The sequence below is a fragment of the Phycodurus eques genome, chromosome 8 (genome assembly GCF_024500275.1).
Source record: "Phycodurus eques isolate BA_2022a chromosome 8, UOR_Pequ_1.1, whole genome shotgun sequence".
Taxonomy (NCBI): Eukaryota; Metazoa; Chordata; class Actinopteri; order Syngnathiformes; family Syngnathidae; genus Phycodurus; species Phycodurus eques.
This window is the reverse complement of record NC_084532.1, coordinates 5,587,855-5,604,512: the sequence shown is the minus strand read 5'-3', so window position 1 is coordinate 5,604,512 and position 16,658 is coordinate 5,587,855. Positions and strand designations below refer to the sequence as shown.

General features: G+C 40.4%; 1 protein-coding gene across 4 annotated transcripts in view; it reads right to left on the bottom strand.

Moving 5' to 3' along the window:
* Positions 1-15,629, bottom strand: part of fnbp1l (formin binding protein 1-like) — a 42,896-nt gene extending 27,267 nt beyond the window's left edge. For all 4 annotated transcript variants that reach the window (XM_061684752.1, XM_061684754.1, XM_061684755.1 and 1 more), the window contains exon 1: positions 15,429-15,629. In XM_061684752.1, the coding sequence (XP_061540736.1) occupies positions 15,429-15,452 (24 nt within the window). In that variant the 5' untranslated portion in view covers positions 15,453-15,629. The remainder of the gene's footprint in view (positions 1-15,428) is intronic.
* Between the last annotated feature and the right edge of the window lie 1,029 nt (positions 15,630-16,658).

Below are 16,658 nucleotides of genomic sequence, written 5' to 3'. Positions count from 1 at the left end.
CCCACCATATGTGCATTCCAAAGTACGAACACACACACAAACCTCTCACTGATAAATCAAACCACTGGTACAACTCCCCCTAAACATCACACAGTTTGTGATGTGTTGATCATGACACATTTTCCTCAAAATAGCCAAAATGACTGATGCGATTGAGGGTGTTGACAGCTGGAGAAGATGCCATATGACAAATCAGGTTGACGGTATTTATTTATTTATTTATTTTCACATCTCTAAATATGGACCGTGGTCAATTCCAATGTGATACACTGTACTGTAGACATTTAGTTTGCCAGAAATATCGCTCTCGAGTGACCTGCATGGGATGCATCTCCTTCAGCTTAACCCTGGTCACTTTCACACTTTATTCCTGGTACATTGGCACATCAGAGGCATAACAGTTAGAGACAGCTTTTATTTGCTGTCCCTTTCAGACAGAACTCATTGAAGTGGCCCATTGACATATGAACTATGACGTGCACATTCACGCAGGAGTTGCGTGTTGCCCCATTAAGTTAATTAAATCGGGTGTATAGTGAGGCCAGCATGACAGTTGGTTTCACCACAAAGGGACTGACAGTGACATTGAGTTGTTGAACTTCACACTCGGGGAGCAGCTGGTGGGGATCCTGCTCTGTTATGCCTCTGAAGTTACAGTATTTCCGAAGCTGGCTCCCCGGTGAACTTTGACCTCACACAGGACAGTGACTTGGAGAAAAACAGTGAAAACGCTTACACTGTTCGCAGCAGCCAAGGTAGCCCCGTTTGCCCAAAACGTAGTGTGCTGTGGGATTTTGGCCACATTTGTGTACGTGTTCAAGTCTTGCTAAATATCGAATCATGCTCGAAGGTTTCGGTGTGTGAAATAATTTAATTATAATAAAGTAATTTAATTATAGTAAGTTAGCACCCAATATTTCTGTCATGTAATGTTGGTTTGACCTGACTGATTAGATTACATGACCTGAATAGAGAATACTTTTGAAAATACTCAGTATACAGTACACAAGTTTATACAGTAAATCAACAAGTCATTTAAACAGACACATTGCTCAATCTTGTGATTGGATCTGTGATCGGTTATCGTTTTTTTTTAAACTTCCTGATCGGTGATCGGCCCCAAAAATCCTGATCGTGTAAAGCCTACTACAAACTAGGCTTTAAATTAAATTAACTAAATTAAAATTTTAATTCAAGCAATTTACGTAGTATTGCTTGTTCTAAAATAGTTTATGTTCACTGGAGAAATTCCATAATCCTGTTCTCAGCGTCTTATTCAGCATTAGTCATGGAACATTCCCAACACCATTGCCTTACATGTACTGGAAAGCTTTAAGTTCCAGAATTTGGTGGAAAGACAAAGTCTTTGCTGAGCATAGTCTATGATTTTTCTTTTCCTGTCATGTGTCACTACCTGAAGGTTTGATGTACAGTGGGAAGAAAAAATATTTGAACCCTTTGGAAAGTCTTACGTTTTTGCATAAATGTAGCCTGATCTTTATCTAAATCACAAGCATAAACAGAGTCTACTTAAAGTAACACCACGCAAAAAAAAAGATGTTTTCATAATTGTATTGAAAATAACAAACAATCACAGGACAGGGAGGGAAAAGTAAGTAAGTAAAAGTAACTTGTTGAACCTTCTTTAGTAGCAATAACCTCAACCAAACGTTTCCTGTAGTTGCAGATCAGAGGTAAACAATGATCAGGATGAATTTTGGACCAATCCTCTTTCCAAAACTGTTGCAATTCAGCAAGCTTCCTGGGATTTCTGGTGTTAATAACTCTCTTGAGGTCATACAACAGCATCTCAATCGGGCTGAGGTGAGGACTTTATATATAAACTTGTATAAAGCAGGAAAAGGTTACAAAAGTATCTCTAAAACTCTTGATGTTCATCAGTCCACGGTTAGACAAATTGTCTATAAATGGTAAAGTTCAGCACTCTTTCAAGCATTGGCCATCCTGTAAAGATGAAAGAGCACAGCACAGAGTGTCCGATGGGGTAAATAAGATCCCTGGAGTGTCAGCTGAAGACTTAAGAGAAATCATCGGCACATGCTAATTAGGGGTGTCCCGATCAGATCTTTGAGATCGGAAATCGGTCCGATCTCAGCAAAAAAACGAGTATCGGATCGGACTGAATCTAAAATCTCCGACTTTATCACTCTTATTCAAGCAGTCCATTCCATGATCTGCTACAGCACTTATATCCAGCAGCTCCCTGACAGCATGCAGAAGGTTAGGGTTAGCCCACGTGATCACAGCAACAGTGTGCTAGGGTGTTAACATAGTAGCAAGAAGAAAGAGTGAATGTTGCTTGCTTAGTCGTTTATTGACACACTCGTTGAAGTTCACTGTAAAACGAAACTCACATAGCAAATGAATTACCGTATTTTCACGACCATAAGGCGCACTTAAAAGTCTTAAATTTTCTCCAAAATGGACGGTGCGCCTTATAATGCAGCGCGCCTTATGTGTGCACCAAGTTCCAACATCTATAAATGATAAAATACAGAAATAGACCCCGTAACTGAGACCGCCTTATGGTCGTGAAAATACGGTGCACCTATGCAATGGTCAAATACATCACAGACTTGTTTCTTTCTTTGTTTTTGTTCACAAAATTCGCTAGCTCAAAGCTTACACACAATTAATGAAAAACAACACTGACAAGCTTCCGGAAATTAGCATTGAACTTGTAACACTTATATCTGTCAAAATAATGACTATTGGTTCACAAACACTGTATAAATGCATACAATACTTTCTGGCACAGCTTCTTTAAACTGCGAAAAACAAGTTATAATAACAATATTCGATTGTGACTTCGTCTGCTTTCTTTCTTACTCCAATTGTGTATCTTATTGCTTGCGCCACACTGGCCCTCAGAGGTCAAGACGAGCACACCAGGAACAGCGATCCCATGCAAGGCACACAGAGACAGCTAAGCACCTTGAGGCTCACTAAATGATTACAATCTGCCACGAAATTGTCAATTAAACTAAACCCCAGTTGCATGAAGAAGTTCAAAGATTGCAGCACATGAAAGCAAATGCTGTTCCCACCATGTACTGACAGAAAAAAATAACTCAATTGAACCTGAATTGTTATTTTGCACTTTGAAAGCACAATTTGTATTCATTATTTATTTATTATTATTATTTATTTTTCATTGTTTTCAATTTTTTTTTTATTTAGTGTATTCAAATGTAGAATATGCTTATGTTTAACTTAAGCAGTGTTTTTTATCATACCTACTGTTGCTGATTACATTCTCTTTTTGAGCAATATCACTTGATCAAGCCTTGTCTAACATTCCATCCTACAAAATAAATAATGTATGTAATGATTATTGCTGATATCGGATCGGACCGATATCGGTATAAGCCAAAACTCATGGCTCCAATATTGGAATTGGATCGGAAGTGAAAAAGTTGGATCGGGATATCCCTAATGCTAACATCCCTGTGAAACAAATCTACCATACATCAAACAAGAATATGATTAATAGGAGAACACATAAGAGGAAGCCGTTGCTGTCTATATAAAAAAAAAAAAAAAAAAAAAAAAAAACATTGCTACTTGTTTGAAGATTGCTAAAGAGCACTTGGAAGTTCCACAGCACTCCTGGCATAATATTCTGTGGACAGATTAAACCAAAGTTGAATTGTTTGGGAGGAACGCACAACGGCATGAGTGGAGGAAACTCCACTCATGAACTGCAATAGTTTTTTCAGAAGAAATGGTCCAAAATTCATCCTGATCATTGTGTACGTCTGCTCTGCAACTCCAGGAAACGTTTAGTTGAGGTTAATACTGCCAAAGAAGGCTTAACCAGGTATTAAATCCAAGGGTTTACTTACTTTTTCCACCTTGTCCTGTGGATGTTTACATGTTATGCACGATAAAAATATGAAAACACAATTGTTTGTGTGGTATTAGTTTAAGCAGGCTGTTTATTTTTGTGATTTAGGTGATGATCAGAATACATTTGATGACCAATTTGTGTAGAAATGTAAGAAATTCCACAGGGTTCACATACTTTTTCCTCCCACTGTTTGGTTCTGATAAAACTGCTGCAATGGCATCATCTATCAAATCTGCCTTAATTAAACCGCTGCTCAAGAAACAAAACCTCGACCCTGATGTCCTTGAGAACCACAGACCAATTTCCAACCTTCCACCACTAAACAACCTCCCCATTAGCTCTTCTCTCCTTGTTCCACTGGATCTTAGTGCAGCATTCGACACAATTGACCACCCTATTCTGTTATATCGTCTTTCAACCCTTCTCCGTATTAACGATTCTACACTCTCCTGGTTCACCTCCTACCTATCAACAGAACACGTGTCTCTCATAGAAGCTCTCTCTCTGATTACTGGCCCTCGACTCTTCGCTCTATACTGTACCGCCCACTTCCAATGACCACTTCCAAATTACTCACCTTGAATCCTGTTTGCATATCACCACAAGATGGATGTCACATAACTTCCTCAAACTTAATCCAAACAAGAGATGCTGATTATGGGCCAAAAAACAAACGCCCTTGTTATGCAGAGATTTATAGAAATAATATTATATTGATATTTCTTTTTTCCCCACCTTGTACATCAGTGTTTAGAATTGTTGTGAGAAATCATTCAATTTAAAATGATCAGTGTCTTTACATTAACAACTATCTTTATTTTTAATATATTCAGCAAATGTGTTATTTCAAAAGTGTGTATTAAACTGGTAGACCTTTGCAATAATCAGTACCAAAGAAGTAGCTCCCCGTTTCAAAAAGGTTGGTGACCCCTGTCCTGACTCCTCGAGGGAGTAATAAATGACACAATGCCTGGGAGCTTCAGGATTATGGATGTTTATAGGGAGACTACACGAAAGCAATGACTTGGAGGTACAATGTGTAATTCATGGGCAAGTTACCAGGGTGACAAGAAGACCTCTATGCTGGCGGCTAGTTAGTGTGTGAATGAGCAGCATAGACTTAAAGGCAACATGAAACAGTTTTATTAGGCCTTGAGACTCCACTTGCCAAATAGAGACCCTGGGAAATGTCTTCTGCAACATTGTTTTCTCATATACAGCAGAACTTGTCTCAAAGACAGAACAGAAAGGGAAGGGGGACAAGAGGGGGAGGGGCTGTCCTAGTTAAACTTGTCTTGTGTATGCATACATTCTCTCCCTGTAGTGTTATTTATGGTACAGTATGGGAATTGCTGCAAATTCCTTCAAAAAGCCAGTGTTACTGTCACACATGCACATGTGCGCACACACACACACACACACTTTACCACAACAGCAGAAATATACACCAATAATCGATTCTACAAGCTGATAAGGTCACATCATGACATGGTATTGTTGTGTGTACACAACATTGACTTTACATCAAAACAAGAAGTGAAAAAGTAACCAAAGCCATTGAGACAATTACAGCAAGTTAGAAGAGAGAAAGATTTATGAATTTGAAGTTGCTGTTCTTCGCAAAATTGGTTGCTAGACGTGGGGACTCATCAGGGGACTGCATGAATAATTATTATTTTAAATATATATATATATATATATATATATATATATTAGGGTGGACAACTGGTTAGCACATCTGCCTCACAGTTCTGAGGACCGGGGTTGATAATCCCAGCCCTGCCAGTGTGGAGTTTCCATGTTCTCCCTGTGCCTGCGTGGGTTTTCTCCGGGTACTCTGGTTTACTCAACACATCCCAAAAACTTGCGTGGTAGGTTGATTTAAGACTCTAAATTCCCCGTAGGTGTTAATGTGACTGCGAATACTTGTTTGTTTCTATCTCCCCTGTGATTGGCTGTCGACCACTTCAGGGTGTACCCCGCCTCTCGCCCGAAGATAGCTGCGATAGGCTCCAGCACGCCCACGACCCTAGTGCGGATATACAGTACAGAAAATGGATGGCTGGATGGACCAGATCCACACCCTCGGCAGGGTCCTCGAGGATGCATGGGAGTTCGCCCAACCAGTCTACATGTGTTTTGTGGACTTGGAGAAGACGTTCGACCGTGTCCCTCGTGGAGTCCTGTGGGGGGAGCTTCGGGAGTATGGGGTACCGAACCACCTGATACGGGCTGTTCCGTCCCTGTACGACAAGAGTCAAGAGTTTAGTCCGCATTGCCGGCAGTAAGTCGGACTCGTTTCCGGTGAGGATTGGACTCCGCCAAGGCTGCCCTTTGTCACCGATTCTGTTCATAACTTTTATGGACACTATTTCAAGGCGCAGCCGAGGTGTAGAGGGGGTCCGGTTTGGTGGCCTCAGTATTGCATCTCTGCTTTTTGCAGATGATGTGGTTCTGTTGGCTTCATCAGGCCGTGATCTCCAATTCTCACTGCAGTGGTTCGCAGCAGAGTGTGAAGCGGCTGGGATGAGAATAAGCGCCTCTAAATCTGAGACCATGGTCCTCAGTTGGAAAAGGGGCGAGTGCCCTCTCCGGGTCGGGGATGAGATCCTGCCCCAAGTGGAGGAGTTGAAGTATCTTGGGGTCTTGTTCACAAGTGAGGGAAGAATGGACCGGGAGATCGACAGGCAGATCGGTGCAACATCTGCAGTGATGCAGATTTTGTATCGGTCCGTTGTGGGGAAGAAGGAGCTAAGCCGAAAGGCGAAGCTCTCAATTTACCGGTCGATCTACGTTCCTACCCTCACCTATGGTCACAAGCTGTGGGTCGTGACCGAAAGTACAAGGTCCCGGATACAAGCGGCCGAAATGAGTTTCCTCCGCAGGGTGTCCGGGCTCTCCCTTAGAGATAGGGTGAGAAGCTCGGTCATCCGGGAGGGGCTCAGAGTAGAGCCGCTGCTCCTCCGCGTTGAGAGGAGCCAGATGAGGTCGCTCGGCTATCTGTTTTGGATGCCTCCTACCTCACCCTGGTGAGGTGTTCTGGGCACGTCCCACCGGGAGGAGACCCCGGGGACGACCCAGGATACGCTGGAGAGACTATGTCTCTCGGCTTGCCTGGGAACGCCTCGGGATCCCCTCGGAAGAGCTAGAGAAAGTGGCTGTGGAGAGGGAAGTCTGCGCTTCCCTGCTGAGGCTGCTGCCCCCGCAACCTGACCTCGGATAAGCGGAAGACAATGGATGAATGGATGGATGGCTAATTAGTTCTCAATAGTATATTGTGTAATAAATGCGATGCACCGAACACAATTGTCATTGAATACCACAAAGCCAAATTATTTTTTTATTTCTTTTCATTTTTTAGGAAACTAATGTGCCGAACAATGAAAACTTGTGTCAACAACATGGGATTGAGCAGTAATTTGTATTTATTGGGATGAATAAAGTATCTCTATCGATCGATCGATCTATTTAGCTATCTAATTAACGAACATTTTCAAGACGACCTCTGCCTCAGTAGGAAACGTTCTTTAGCTAGGAATAAATATTACTGTCAAAAACTGTGTTGAGGTGACCAAAGCCATACTGCAAACATCCATCCATCCATCCATTCTCCATTCCACTTATCCTGTTCAGGGTCACTGGGTGCTGGAGCCTATCCCAGCTGACTTCGGGCAAAAGGCGGACTATACCCTGAACGGGTCGCCAGTCAGTCGCAGGGCACAAATACACACGGACAACCATTCGCACTCACATTCACACCGTCACCAAGGGAGAACTGACCCACGTTGCCCGCACCAAAGTCAGGCAAATGTACCACTACACCACCAGTCACTATAATGCAAACAACATAGTCAAAATAACCTAAGTGTGTACTTTATTCATCATTGGATCACTGGTAAACAAGGTTATATCCCTATTGGATAGAGAATCAAAGGAGTTCCTGAAATATTATCTTCATAACACTGCTGGAGAGCTATGTGAGATAAGACAAATTGTACCAAAGTTGGCCAAGATGAAAAGAAGACAACAAAACCTACAGCTACAAAATAGTAAATTTAGTTGAGAGGCTGAGTAGGACAAAGAAAGAGATGAACACTTTTTGGGGTGCCATTACCAAATGTTCTACAGAATATGATGGACAAGGGCCAATAATTTACAGCCAAATGACAAATACAAACCTGGTGTGTGTTACACACAAGCACACACAAACAACAAAACATACGAACAAAAGATGCTTTTTTTTTGGTCTCTGCACTGAAACATTGACAACTAAGGAAATTATTGTCAGTAAAAATGTACTGAAGTGACAATCAGAGGTGAACGAACTTGATTCTTTGTCACTAGTCTGTAAACTGTATGTATGTATGTACAGTATGTATCTACAAAGCAGATAGTTTGAGTCCTCTAGAGTGAGGCAGGTTGACCAGGCAGCTGGTGTGTTTGCTATACAACATGCAACGGATGTCAGATGGACAACATGGAGCGCATGCATAAAAAAAAATATATATATATACACACTTACTGCTTTAGCAAACCATAAAAAACAACAAGGTTTGTTTTAGCTGTTAAATCATACAACAAGGCCTACCTTTCACACACATTTAGCACCAACATGTTTTATCATGAATATTGGCTAGCATTTTGTACAAAAATAAATGTGCTGTAGTTAGAAGAAACTACAATTTGGGGTTTATTAGAAAAATATATAAATTTATATCCAATTATTTTATGAAAATAGTATTACTATTACATAGTGGTTTAACTCAAAGCAAGAGGCATTTGCAGTGTACCCTATTTAAAACTCTATTAATTTGGCCACTAAAAGAGATTTAAAAGATGTCTGTATCCATGCTTGAAAATTGGACTAAAACTGACAGCAGCCAGTAAAGATTAAAGAACGGTACAATAACTACTCTGCACAACTGTGAACACCAGAAAAATTCACAATATTTTCCAATTTTCCGTGTCGCAAAGCTGACATTTTGACCCATTGGCTGATGAAATAAGTGACTATTAAACCGTTGAGCAAAAAAGTGGTTGGTGGAAGTCAACCCACTGACCACAGCTGCAGGTCTGACTGAAGCTCTGCATGCAGCCAAGTCATGACTGTGAGAGGTCTGGAAGTGTTCCTGTCTCCAGTGAGTCAGGTTTCACTTCCTGGAAAGAAATGATTAAACACTGGCGATAAAGGAAGAAAGGATTCAGTATAGAGTATAGCCACTGTGGCTCATATGAGGAACCTCAAACTGAGAATCTAATCCATACTATACCACAAGTTGGGGATCTTAAAGGAAACTATATTCATTTTATACCACTTCCAACAGTTGCTTTATCTCATATTAGGAAAAAACAGTCCAGGTACGACTCTGAGGTAAAGTTTTAATCCAAGTGCGACAGAATCTGTTTCATCAAAAACACCAACAGTGATCAGAAAAGGTCAGAAGATACATGTTGAAACCTCTTTCTCACTGCAGTTGTTTGAAAAGTGTGCAAGTGTTTATGAGCAAAATACGATTGGCTGCCAAACAGCTGGAAGGATACAGATGTGAGCACAGGAAGGACAAGAGGAAGGAGAGGCGTAAGCAGGGGGATAGTAGTTTGCGTGACGTTTCGTCTGGAATTGAATTACAGTGCTATAGTTACAAAGGACTTTCAATTAGCCCCCATTATAGGTGCTTCAGTTTGTGGTTCTTAATTTTTTTGAGCTAAGTTAGGTCATAGTTCATTTTTTCAATACTGTATGTGGCTGACGGGCTATTCCCCTCAAAATACTGGCATTTAATTTCCCCATTGTTATCACCCATTCAGTTCACACTAGTAGCCAGCTGCAGCTTTCACCCCTACAATCGCAACATTCGCCGAATCAACAGACGTGATTCCGTCGCATGACTCAGTGGGAAGCAAAATAAACTCTTGCTTTCAAACTCCTTTTCAGGAGTTTAGCAGCTTAGCAAGTAGGTGAATTGAAACAATGGACCTCAATGGAACACATATAGCCTATAGTTTGTTGCTGGCCAACAGATGACACAGGCCACTCAATATACATGTTGGCTTCCCAACTCTTCATAAGAAACATCTAGTCATGTGGAAAGGTTTTAAAACTTTATGAAGCTACTAAATTTTATTTCCCTCATGAGATAAAGTATCCATCCAGCCATCCATCCACGACTTCCGCTAAAGAAAAGACGAGAAAATCTGCAAAAAACATTCAGAAAACCCTCGCCAAGTTATTTAGCAAACACGTACTATATGACAAAAACAAGTAAACATTGGTAAGACTTAAAGAACGCCATCAACTACATTTCTTTCTGCAATGTTCTAGCCAAATTTGTATGGCAGTGTGTGCTGAAGTGACAAACTATTCAGTTTGAAATATTTTATTAGGATTATCTTTTGATGTCATCTTAATTTTTGGACATTGGTTTACATTTATTTTGTTTAACAAAACCTAAAAGTAATTCATTGTTAAATATTGCCATACAATACTCGTGCAATGTTTTGTAGAAGCTGTATGAAGGAATTAAACAAATAAACAAGAGCTGGGTGGCACGGTGAAAAAACTGTTTAGAACCCTTGCCACACAGTTTTGAGGACCGGGGTTCAAATCCCGGCCCCGCCTGTGTGGAGTTTGCATGTTCTCTCCATGCCTGCGTGGGCTTTCTCCGGGTACTCCGGTTTCCTCCCACATCCCAAAAATATGCGTGCTAGGTTGACTCTAAATTGCCCGTAAGTGTGAATGTGAGTGCGAATGGCTGTTTGTTTCTATGTGTCCTCCGATTGGCTGGCGAGCAGCTCAGGATGTACACCGCCTCTTGCCCGAAGCTGGGATGGGCTCCGGCACACCCGCAACCCTAGTGAGGATAAGCAGTACAGAAAATGGATGGATGGATGGATGGAAACAAGAGCTGTTTTTCTGAAATGCCTTGTCAATCAATAAATGAGGGACTGAATGGATTTGCAACGTTGCAGAGCATTAAACTATAATCCAGCTATTCAGAAAGACAGTAAATAGAACATAGAGTACATTTTTAAAAGAATAATGCATCTTAAAGTGTAGTTGGTAAATTAACCTTATCATAACCCTTCTTTCCTATTTTAATGGTGGTTTCCGCTTCCCCATCACACCATCTTCCTCCCTCTACATCATCATCATCATCTTCCTCCCTGTCACAAGGACTATGTTTTAACACAGTCTAATTATGAAAGACTACCACCCTGACACAGACCAACATGGCCTTCTTATAACCTTTCACACATTCGCATCAATGGAGCCTTTAGTCACAGGGGTTTACTAGGGTTTTTTTACAAAGAGAAATGCACTACAATTAATTAGTTTGGGGAAATTAAACATTCTTTTTACTCAGACATTTTTGTATTAAAATATTTTTTCTTAACTGCTTTCAATGGTGGCAAACTGTAGCATTTTAACCTAGAATGTCTGTGGCTATGGTGAACATAACCAAAAGGTAATATTGTTCTTCATTTTGCATATGAATCATGATCAATAAATACACCCCAATTTTAACATATAGACACTTTTTGTTGACAGCCTAATACGTCAGTGTACAACTGATTGTCGTGTCCAAGCCAACCACCTAAACATATACATTTAGTGCAGTAAGTGCACTCAGTCTTGCATCAATTGCTTCAATACATAATAAATTAAAATTCAATTTGACACTAGCATAAATTCTTAATGATCAAGAAATTTAATTATATTTAAACCTAATTTTCAGTCTAGCTAATAGTCAAACCAAGTAAAATAAACAAACAAAACTGTTTTTGGTGAATGTCCCATTTGTTTTTTTATGCATGGTAAAAAATAAGGGACCAGTGGCGTCCTGAAATATTGACGTTTTTCGGGTATCCAATGTTTTCCACACCCTGTGTACAGTCTCCCATTTGAAATAAGAGGATGAAAACATGTTCCATTGCTTCACAGCATGTCTGAGATTCCATCAGACTGTTTTCAACAAAACAGCTGACAGACGTTAAACTAAAATCAAAAGTGTAGCCAGCCATTAAAAGACAGGAGTCTTTCCGCCACTTCACCACCCTCTATCCACTTATACTTGTCTTTTAAGTCTCACCAGACACCAGAGAAGACCACCTGCCAGTCTCATCCCTAAGCCAGACATGGCTGCCCTGCTGGTCCTCGGCTAACCTCAGTCAGACAGACCAAAGCACAGTATGGAAGCATCCAAGCACTAGTGCGAGCTCGCACACGCAGACACGCAAGCACACAGCACTTTCTACACTAGCTCGGTAATAGGATGTTCCTCTGTTGCTTTGTAATGTCTTCTGGAATACAGTCACGAGACGCTAGAAAAAGCACAGTCACATTGAAGAAACCAGGGCTACTTTGCAAAGTGCAAGCGTGGCCGCAAACACCAAGTGATAAAAAGATAAAAGAATGACTTGTTTCACTGGTTAGTGCAGTATTTAAGATGACCAAAGGGCTCGCAATATGATGCAGACATACACAATATTGTGCTAAACACAGAAGAAAACAGAAAAAATAATAATTCTGCTCCCTAAAATTATTCAATTTCTAATACTTCTTTCACATCTCTCATGTTGGTAATTTACTATTTGAATCTGTCCCAAAACACACGGCGGTCTGCCAGAACACAGCCAATGAACTGCCTCGCATCCTATTTTACAAATGATTATCAGTAATTGGACATCAGACAGCCAATCAGGTTTAGTGTTGACAGCCCACACAATCTCATCAGAGGATTATGACGGTCAGTCAGTCTCCATCTCCACTCGAAAGATCATTGTGCTTTGTTTGTTTCTTTGATATGACAGATGTTTAAAATTATGTTTGCCATTACTGTATAATATCTTAATCTCTAGGACTTACTTTGTTAACTGTTTAATCTCGTTAAATTTTGTATTCCGACTGGAGCACAAAAAATGGTGTCTTTTAGTTTCCTTAAATCTGACGGTTTGTCTGATAGTTGTCCGTGGACTTCTTAGGGAGCTGGTGGACATGTCAACCACAATACTTTCAGGCAAATGTTTGCTATAAGCTTATAAAAAAAAATTCTGTGTCCAGTATGCATCCTGAATGGTTCACTCGGTTACAGCAAACACACAACAACACCAACAAACACATTAATATAACAATAAGTGTTCATTAAAAATAAGGATTCAGTGTTTTGGTCAACAGTTCAAAAGGGTCTTTGAAAAACTGTGGTTTAAAAGTAAGTTTCCGATGAGCCATTTAACATCAGAAGATAAAAATTAAATGCATCCTTCTCTCTTAAGTCCAACTCTGTCTGTCCATCTGGAAATTAAAAATGACTCAGATCACTCATCCTTATTGCCATATTGCACTTTTCATCCAAGAGCTCTGGTCAGTTGAAGTGATTCAGGCCAATAACATCTGTGCCCTTGTGTACATCACTTCACAATCATAAGCAAAGTGTTACCTTGCTGCCTTCAATGGCATTTTCACATTACATTGGGGGACAAGCAAAGTAAAAACTAGCCCATTTTAAACTGCAGTTAATTACCATTGATTTCATCTCCGATGTGAATTTATCCCAAGTCTTACTCACCCACGTATACAAGAGGATGCTGCTGGGTTATTCTATATTGTGTGTGTGCGTGTGGGGTGGGGTAAATATTTTATACACAAAGAGACAACAATTGCCTAATTTGACGAATTGAAGGACTGTACACTCTCAGGACACTTCATGAGGTATACCGGGGGTTTTAAACTCATTTTTGTCACGAGCCACATCGTGATTATGGTTTCCCTCGGTGGGCCACTATGACTGTGGTCCCATTGTCCAAAAAAATAAAATATACCGGCATTACCAGATAACTATTAACCCTTTATTGCTCAGTGACTGTTTTTTGTCAATGTCTTTATGTCTCAAAAGTCTTCTCTGTCAATTGACTGTCTGTTGTCGTACTAGAACGGCTCCAACTACCGGAGACAAATTCCTTGTGTGTTTTTTGGACATACTCGGCAAATAAAGATGATTCTGATATACATGCATGATCATCTCGTGTTGTTATATATACACAACAAATTGATTGATCACAAGCCAGTAAAAATGTGTTTGGTCAAAATATACTTGCAATATCCTAATGTTATTAAAAGTGAAGACAATTTGCAATTTTGGCAAAAAAAAAAAAAAAAAAAAAAACCCCACATTGTCGATTCATGTGATTTGCTTTCACGGGCACCATAAAATGATATGGCAGGCCTTGAATTCGACATCTGTGAGGTACACGCTCACAATACAAGAGCCTTTACAATGAGAAGTATTGAACTTTAATTTATTATTCTGGAGTTTGCACTGGTGTACAAATGCACCACAGCAAACTGAGGGGTCTTTCTAATTTGGTTCGACGGACAAATGAAAACGGCAGCTAGATGTTGGAGAGATGCTAGTCTGCTTCCTGACTACTGTCAAGGTGCCCTTGAGCAAGACCCACCTCCCACAGCTCAAGAGCTGCAGCACTGTTTACACACTCCTTTCACGCTGACATTTCTCCTAGCATGCCTGCATGTGTGTGACCTGGTTCTGTGTGGTGTGCAACACAAATATACAACACAGGCTAAATTGAATTCGCCCATGAGGGATGAATAGAAGTAGTAACTCAAATAATACTAGTAAATTAAAACGTAAGTAGTGCAGTTCTATATCACTTCCATAAAGGACATTCAGTTAACTTATTCACTTGCTTAAATGGCAATGAGCATTGTTACATTTGTGAAATCTCGATTTTTGTTGATCTGGCCTGATCTAAAAAAAAACATGCCTTTAAAATAAAATGAATTATATCTATTTATTTTCCTCCCACCAGAACTGTCATGGCCATTAATCTAAAATAACCTAAAACACATTTGCACACAAATATCTGTTTTTTTTAAAAAATAAATAAATAAATAAAACAACACGGCTGCCAGGCACAGTCGGTGAGACAACACGTTTAAGCTTCTCACATGTGGAGTAAAATGTTTAGGACTAGATCAGCAGTAACAGCACGACTTGGAAAGTTGAAACCAACACTTGTTAACTTTTATTTAGCTTATGATGATCATTTGAGGGACAATGAATGATATGTGAGGCCGGTCCGTCTTCCCGGTTCTCCGCCCTGCTACAAGAAATCCATGCCAGCTTCCTTTGAAACTGGGTGTGACACCCAAAAACTGATCAAGATACAACTCGCCGGTCTAAGGATAGCGTTCAACTTGGCGAATAACACAAACGTTGCAACATGGAACCCAGCGGAGGAGGCTGCCGGGGGGGGGGGTGTCCCGCGGCTGGAGAGCTGCCTGCCTATTGTTCCGCCGCCGCTGTCACGACCGTTGAGGTGCGCCGCCGATTAGCCTTAGCATGATTAGCCAGTGGCCTAGCCTTAGCCGCTCGTCTTTTACACAAAGCTAAAGAACAAAAAAAAAAAAAAAAAAAAAAAAAAAAAACGTAACACTGCACCTTTGCTCCGCTCCATTTCCACTCAGCGACTTGCACAATGAAGTCGCAACATAACCAAGCACACTTCCAAAGTGGTTATAAGAGTTAATAAGACATACCCAGAGCTCCGTTCCCCAACTCATGGCGGATTGCCCCTTCTGAGTTCGCCGGGATTGGACGCTATTTTCCCCACTCGGGTTCTCCTCAAACTGCTGCCAAGCCCTTGCCAGAAAGAGTACGAATTGTCTGCCCGCACGCGCACGCGCACAGACGCCGCCTCCTGCTCTCCTGCTCTCCGCCTCGACTTCGGCTCACGCGGGTGGCGGTCGTTGTCAGCCCGGAGGTGCATGACGACAATTTCCCTAGTAAACCAAGCATGACTGTGTCAACTACAAGTGTTACAACACTAATCTTATCCAAGTAACAACACGGTTTCAACAAGGTGAAAAGTCATATTTATTTCAATGTTTTGTTTTTTTTTAAAGCGTGAGGGGGACATTTATTTGTCTTAATTGAAGTGAACACGGATTTAAAATGGACCGAAACGTTTCCCCCCAATAGTAGAAGGCGATTCCTAGAAACAGTGAACTTCACTCATTCGTGAGTGAGTATATGGCGTCCTCTTGTGGCTCATACATAATAGTCCAGTGGTTCGCAAACTCTTTCTACCAAACCACCGCAAGAAATACTGTACTTGATATCCAAGTACAGTTTACTGGCCAACATTAAAATACTTTAACGTATTAGGCCTCAATGTCGTCATCCAAAACTAGACTGAGGTTTTATTACTGCTTGTTCTCCCCGTACCTTTCTCGAGGTATTCTCCTGCCACGTTCCAAAAACATGCATGGCCGTTTCATTGTAAACTACTGTTTGAACATTTAACTCTGGGCTGAAATCTAGGATAAGAAAAACCGTAAATGATTTCATTCAAATTTTACAAAATTACATTAAAATGAACTTGTAGTTCAAATGATTAAAAAAAAAAAGCAATTGAAGATTAAACGCAAATGTATTGTACTGTGCTCAAAAGTAAAAGGCTTAAATCGAACTTTCCTACTTAAAAAAAATAAAAATAAAAATAAAGTACTGTACATGAAAAGTGTAAAAAATACTATACCTTGGCTTTTTAAAAAGGGGGCGAGTTTAAGCAGGCTGTATGCATAGCTACAAGCTAAATTTTAATGTGTTTGCATTTCATGTTTTAAATGTAAATTTCGTCTGTATTTAATGCAGGGATTCTTTTACGTATCACTATAGAGAAAATCCATGCACCACTAGAAGTACTCGTACCACAAACGGAATCACTGTATTAGACAAATTAGATATCTGTCCAAAACAAGCTGATT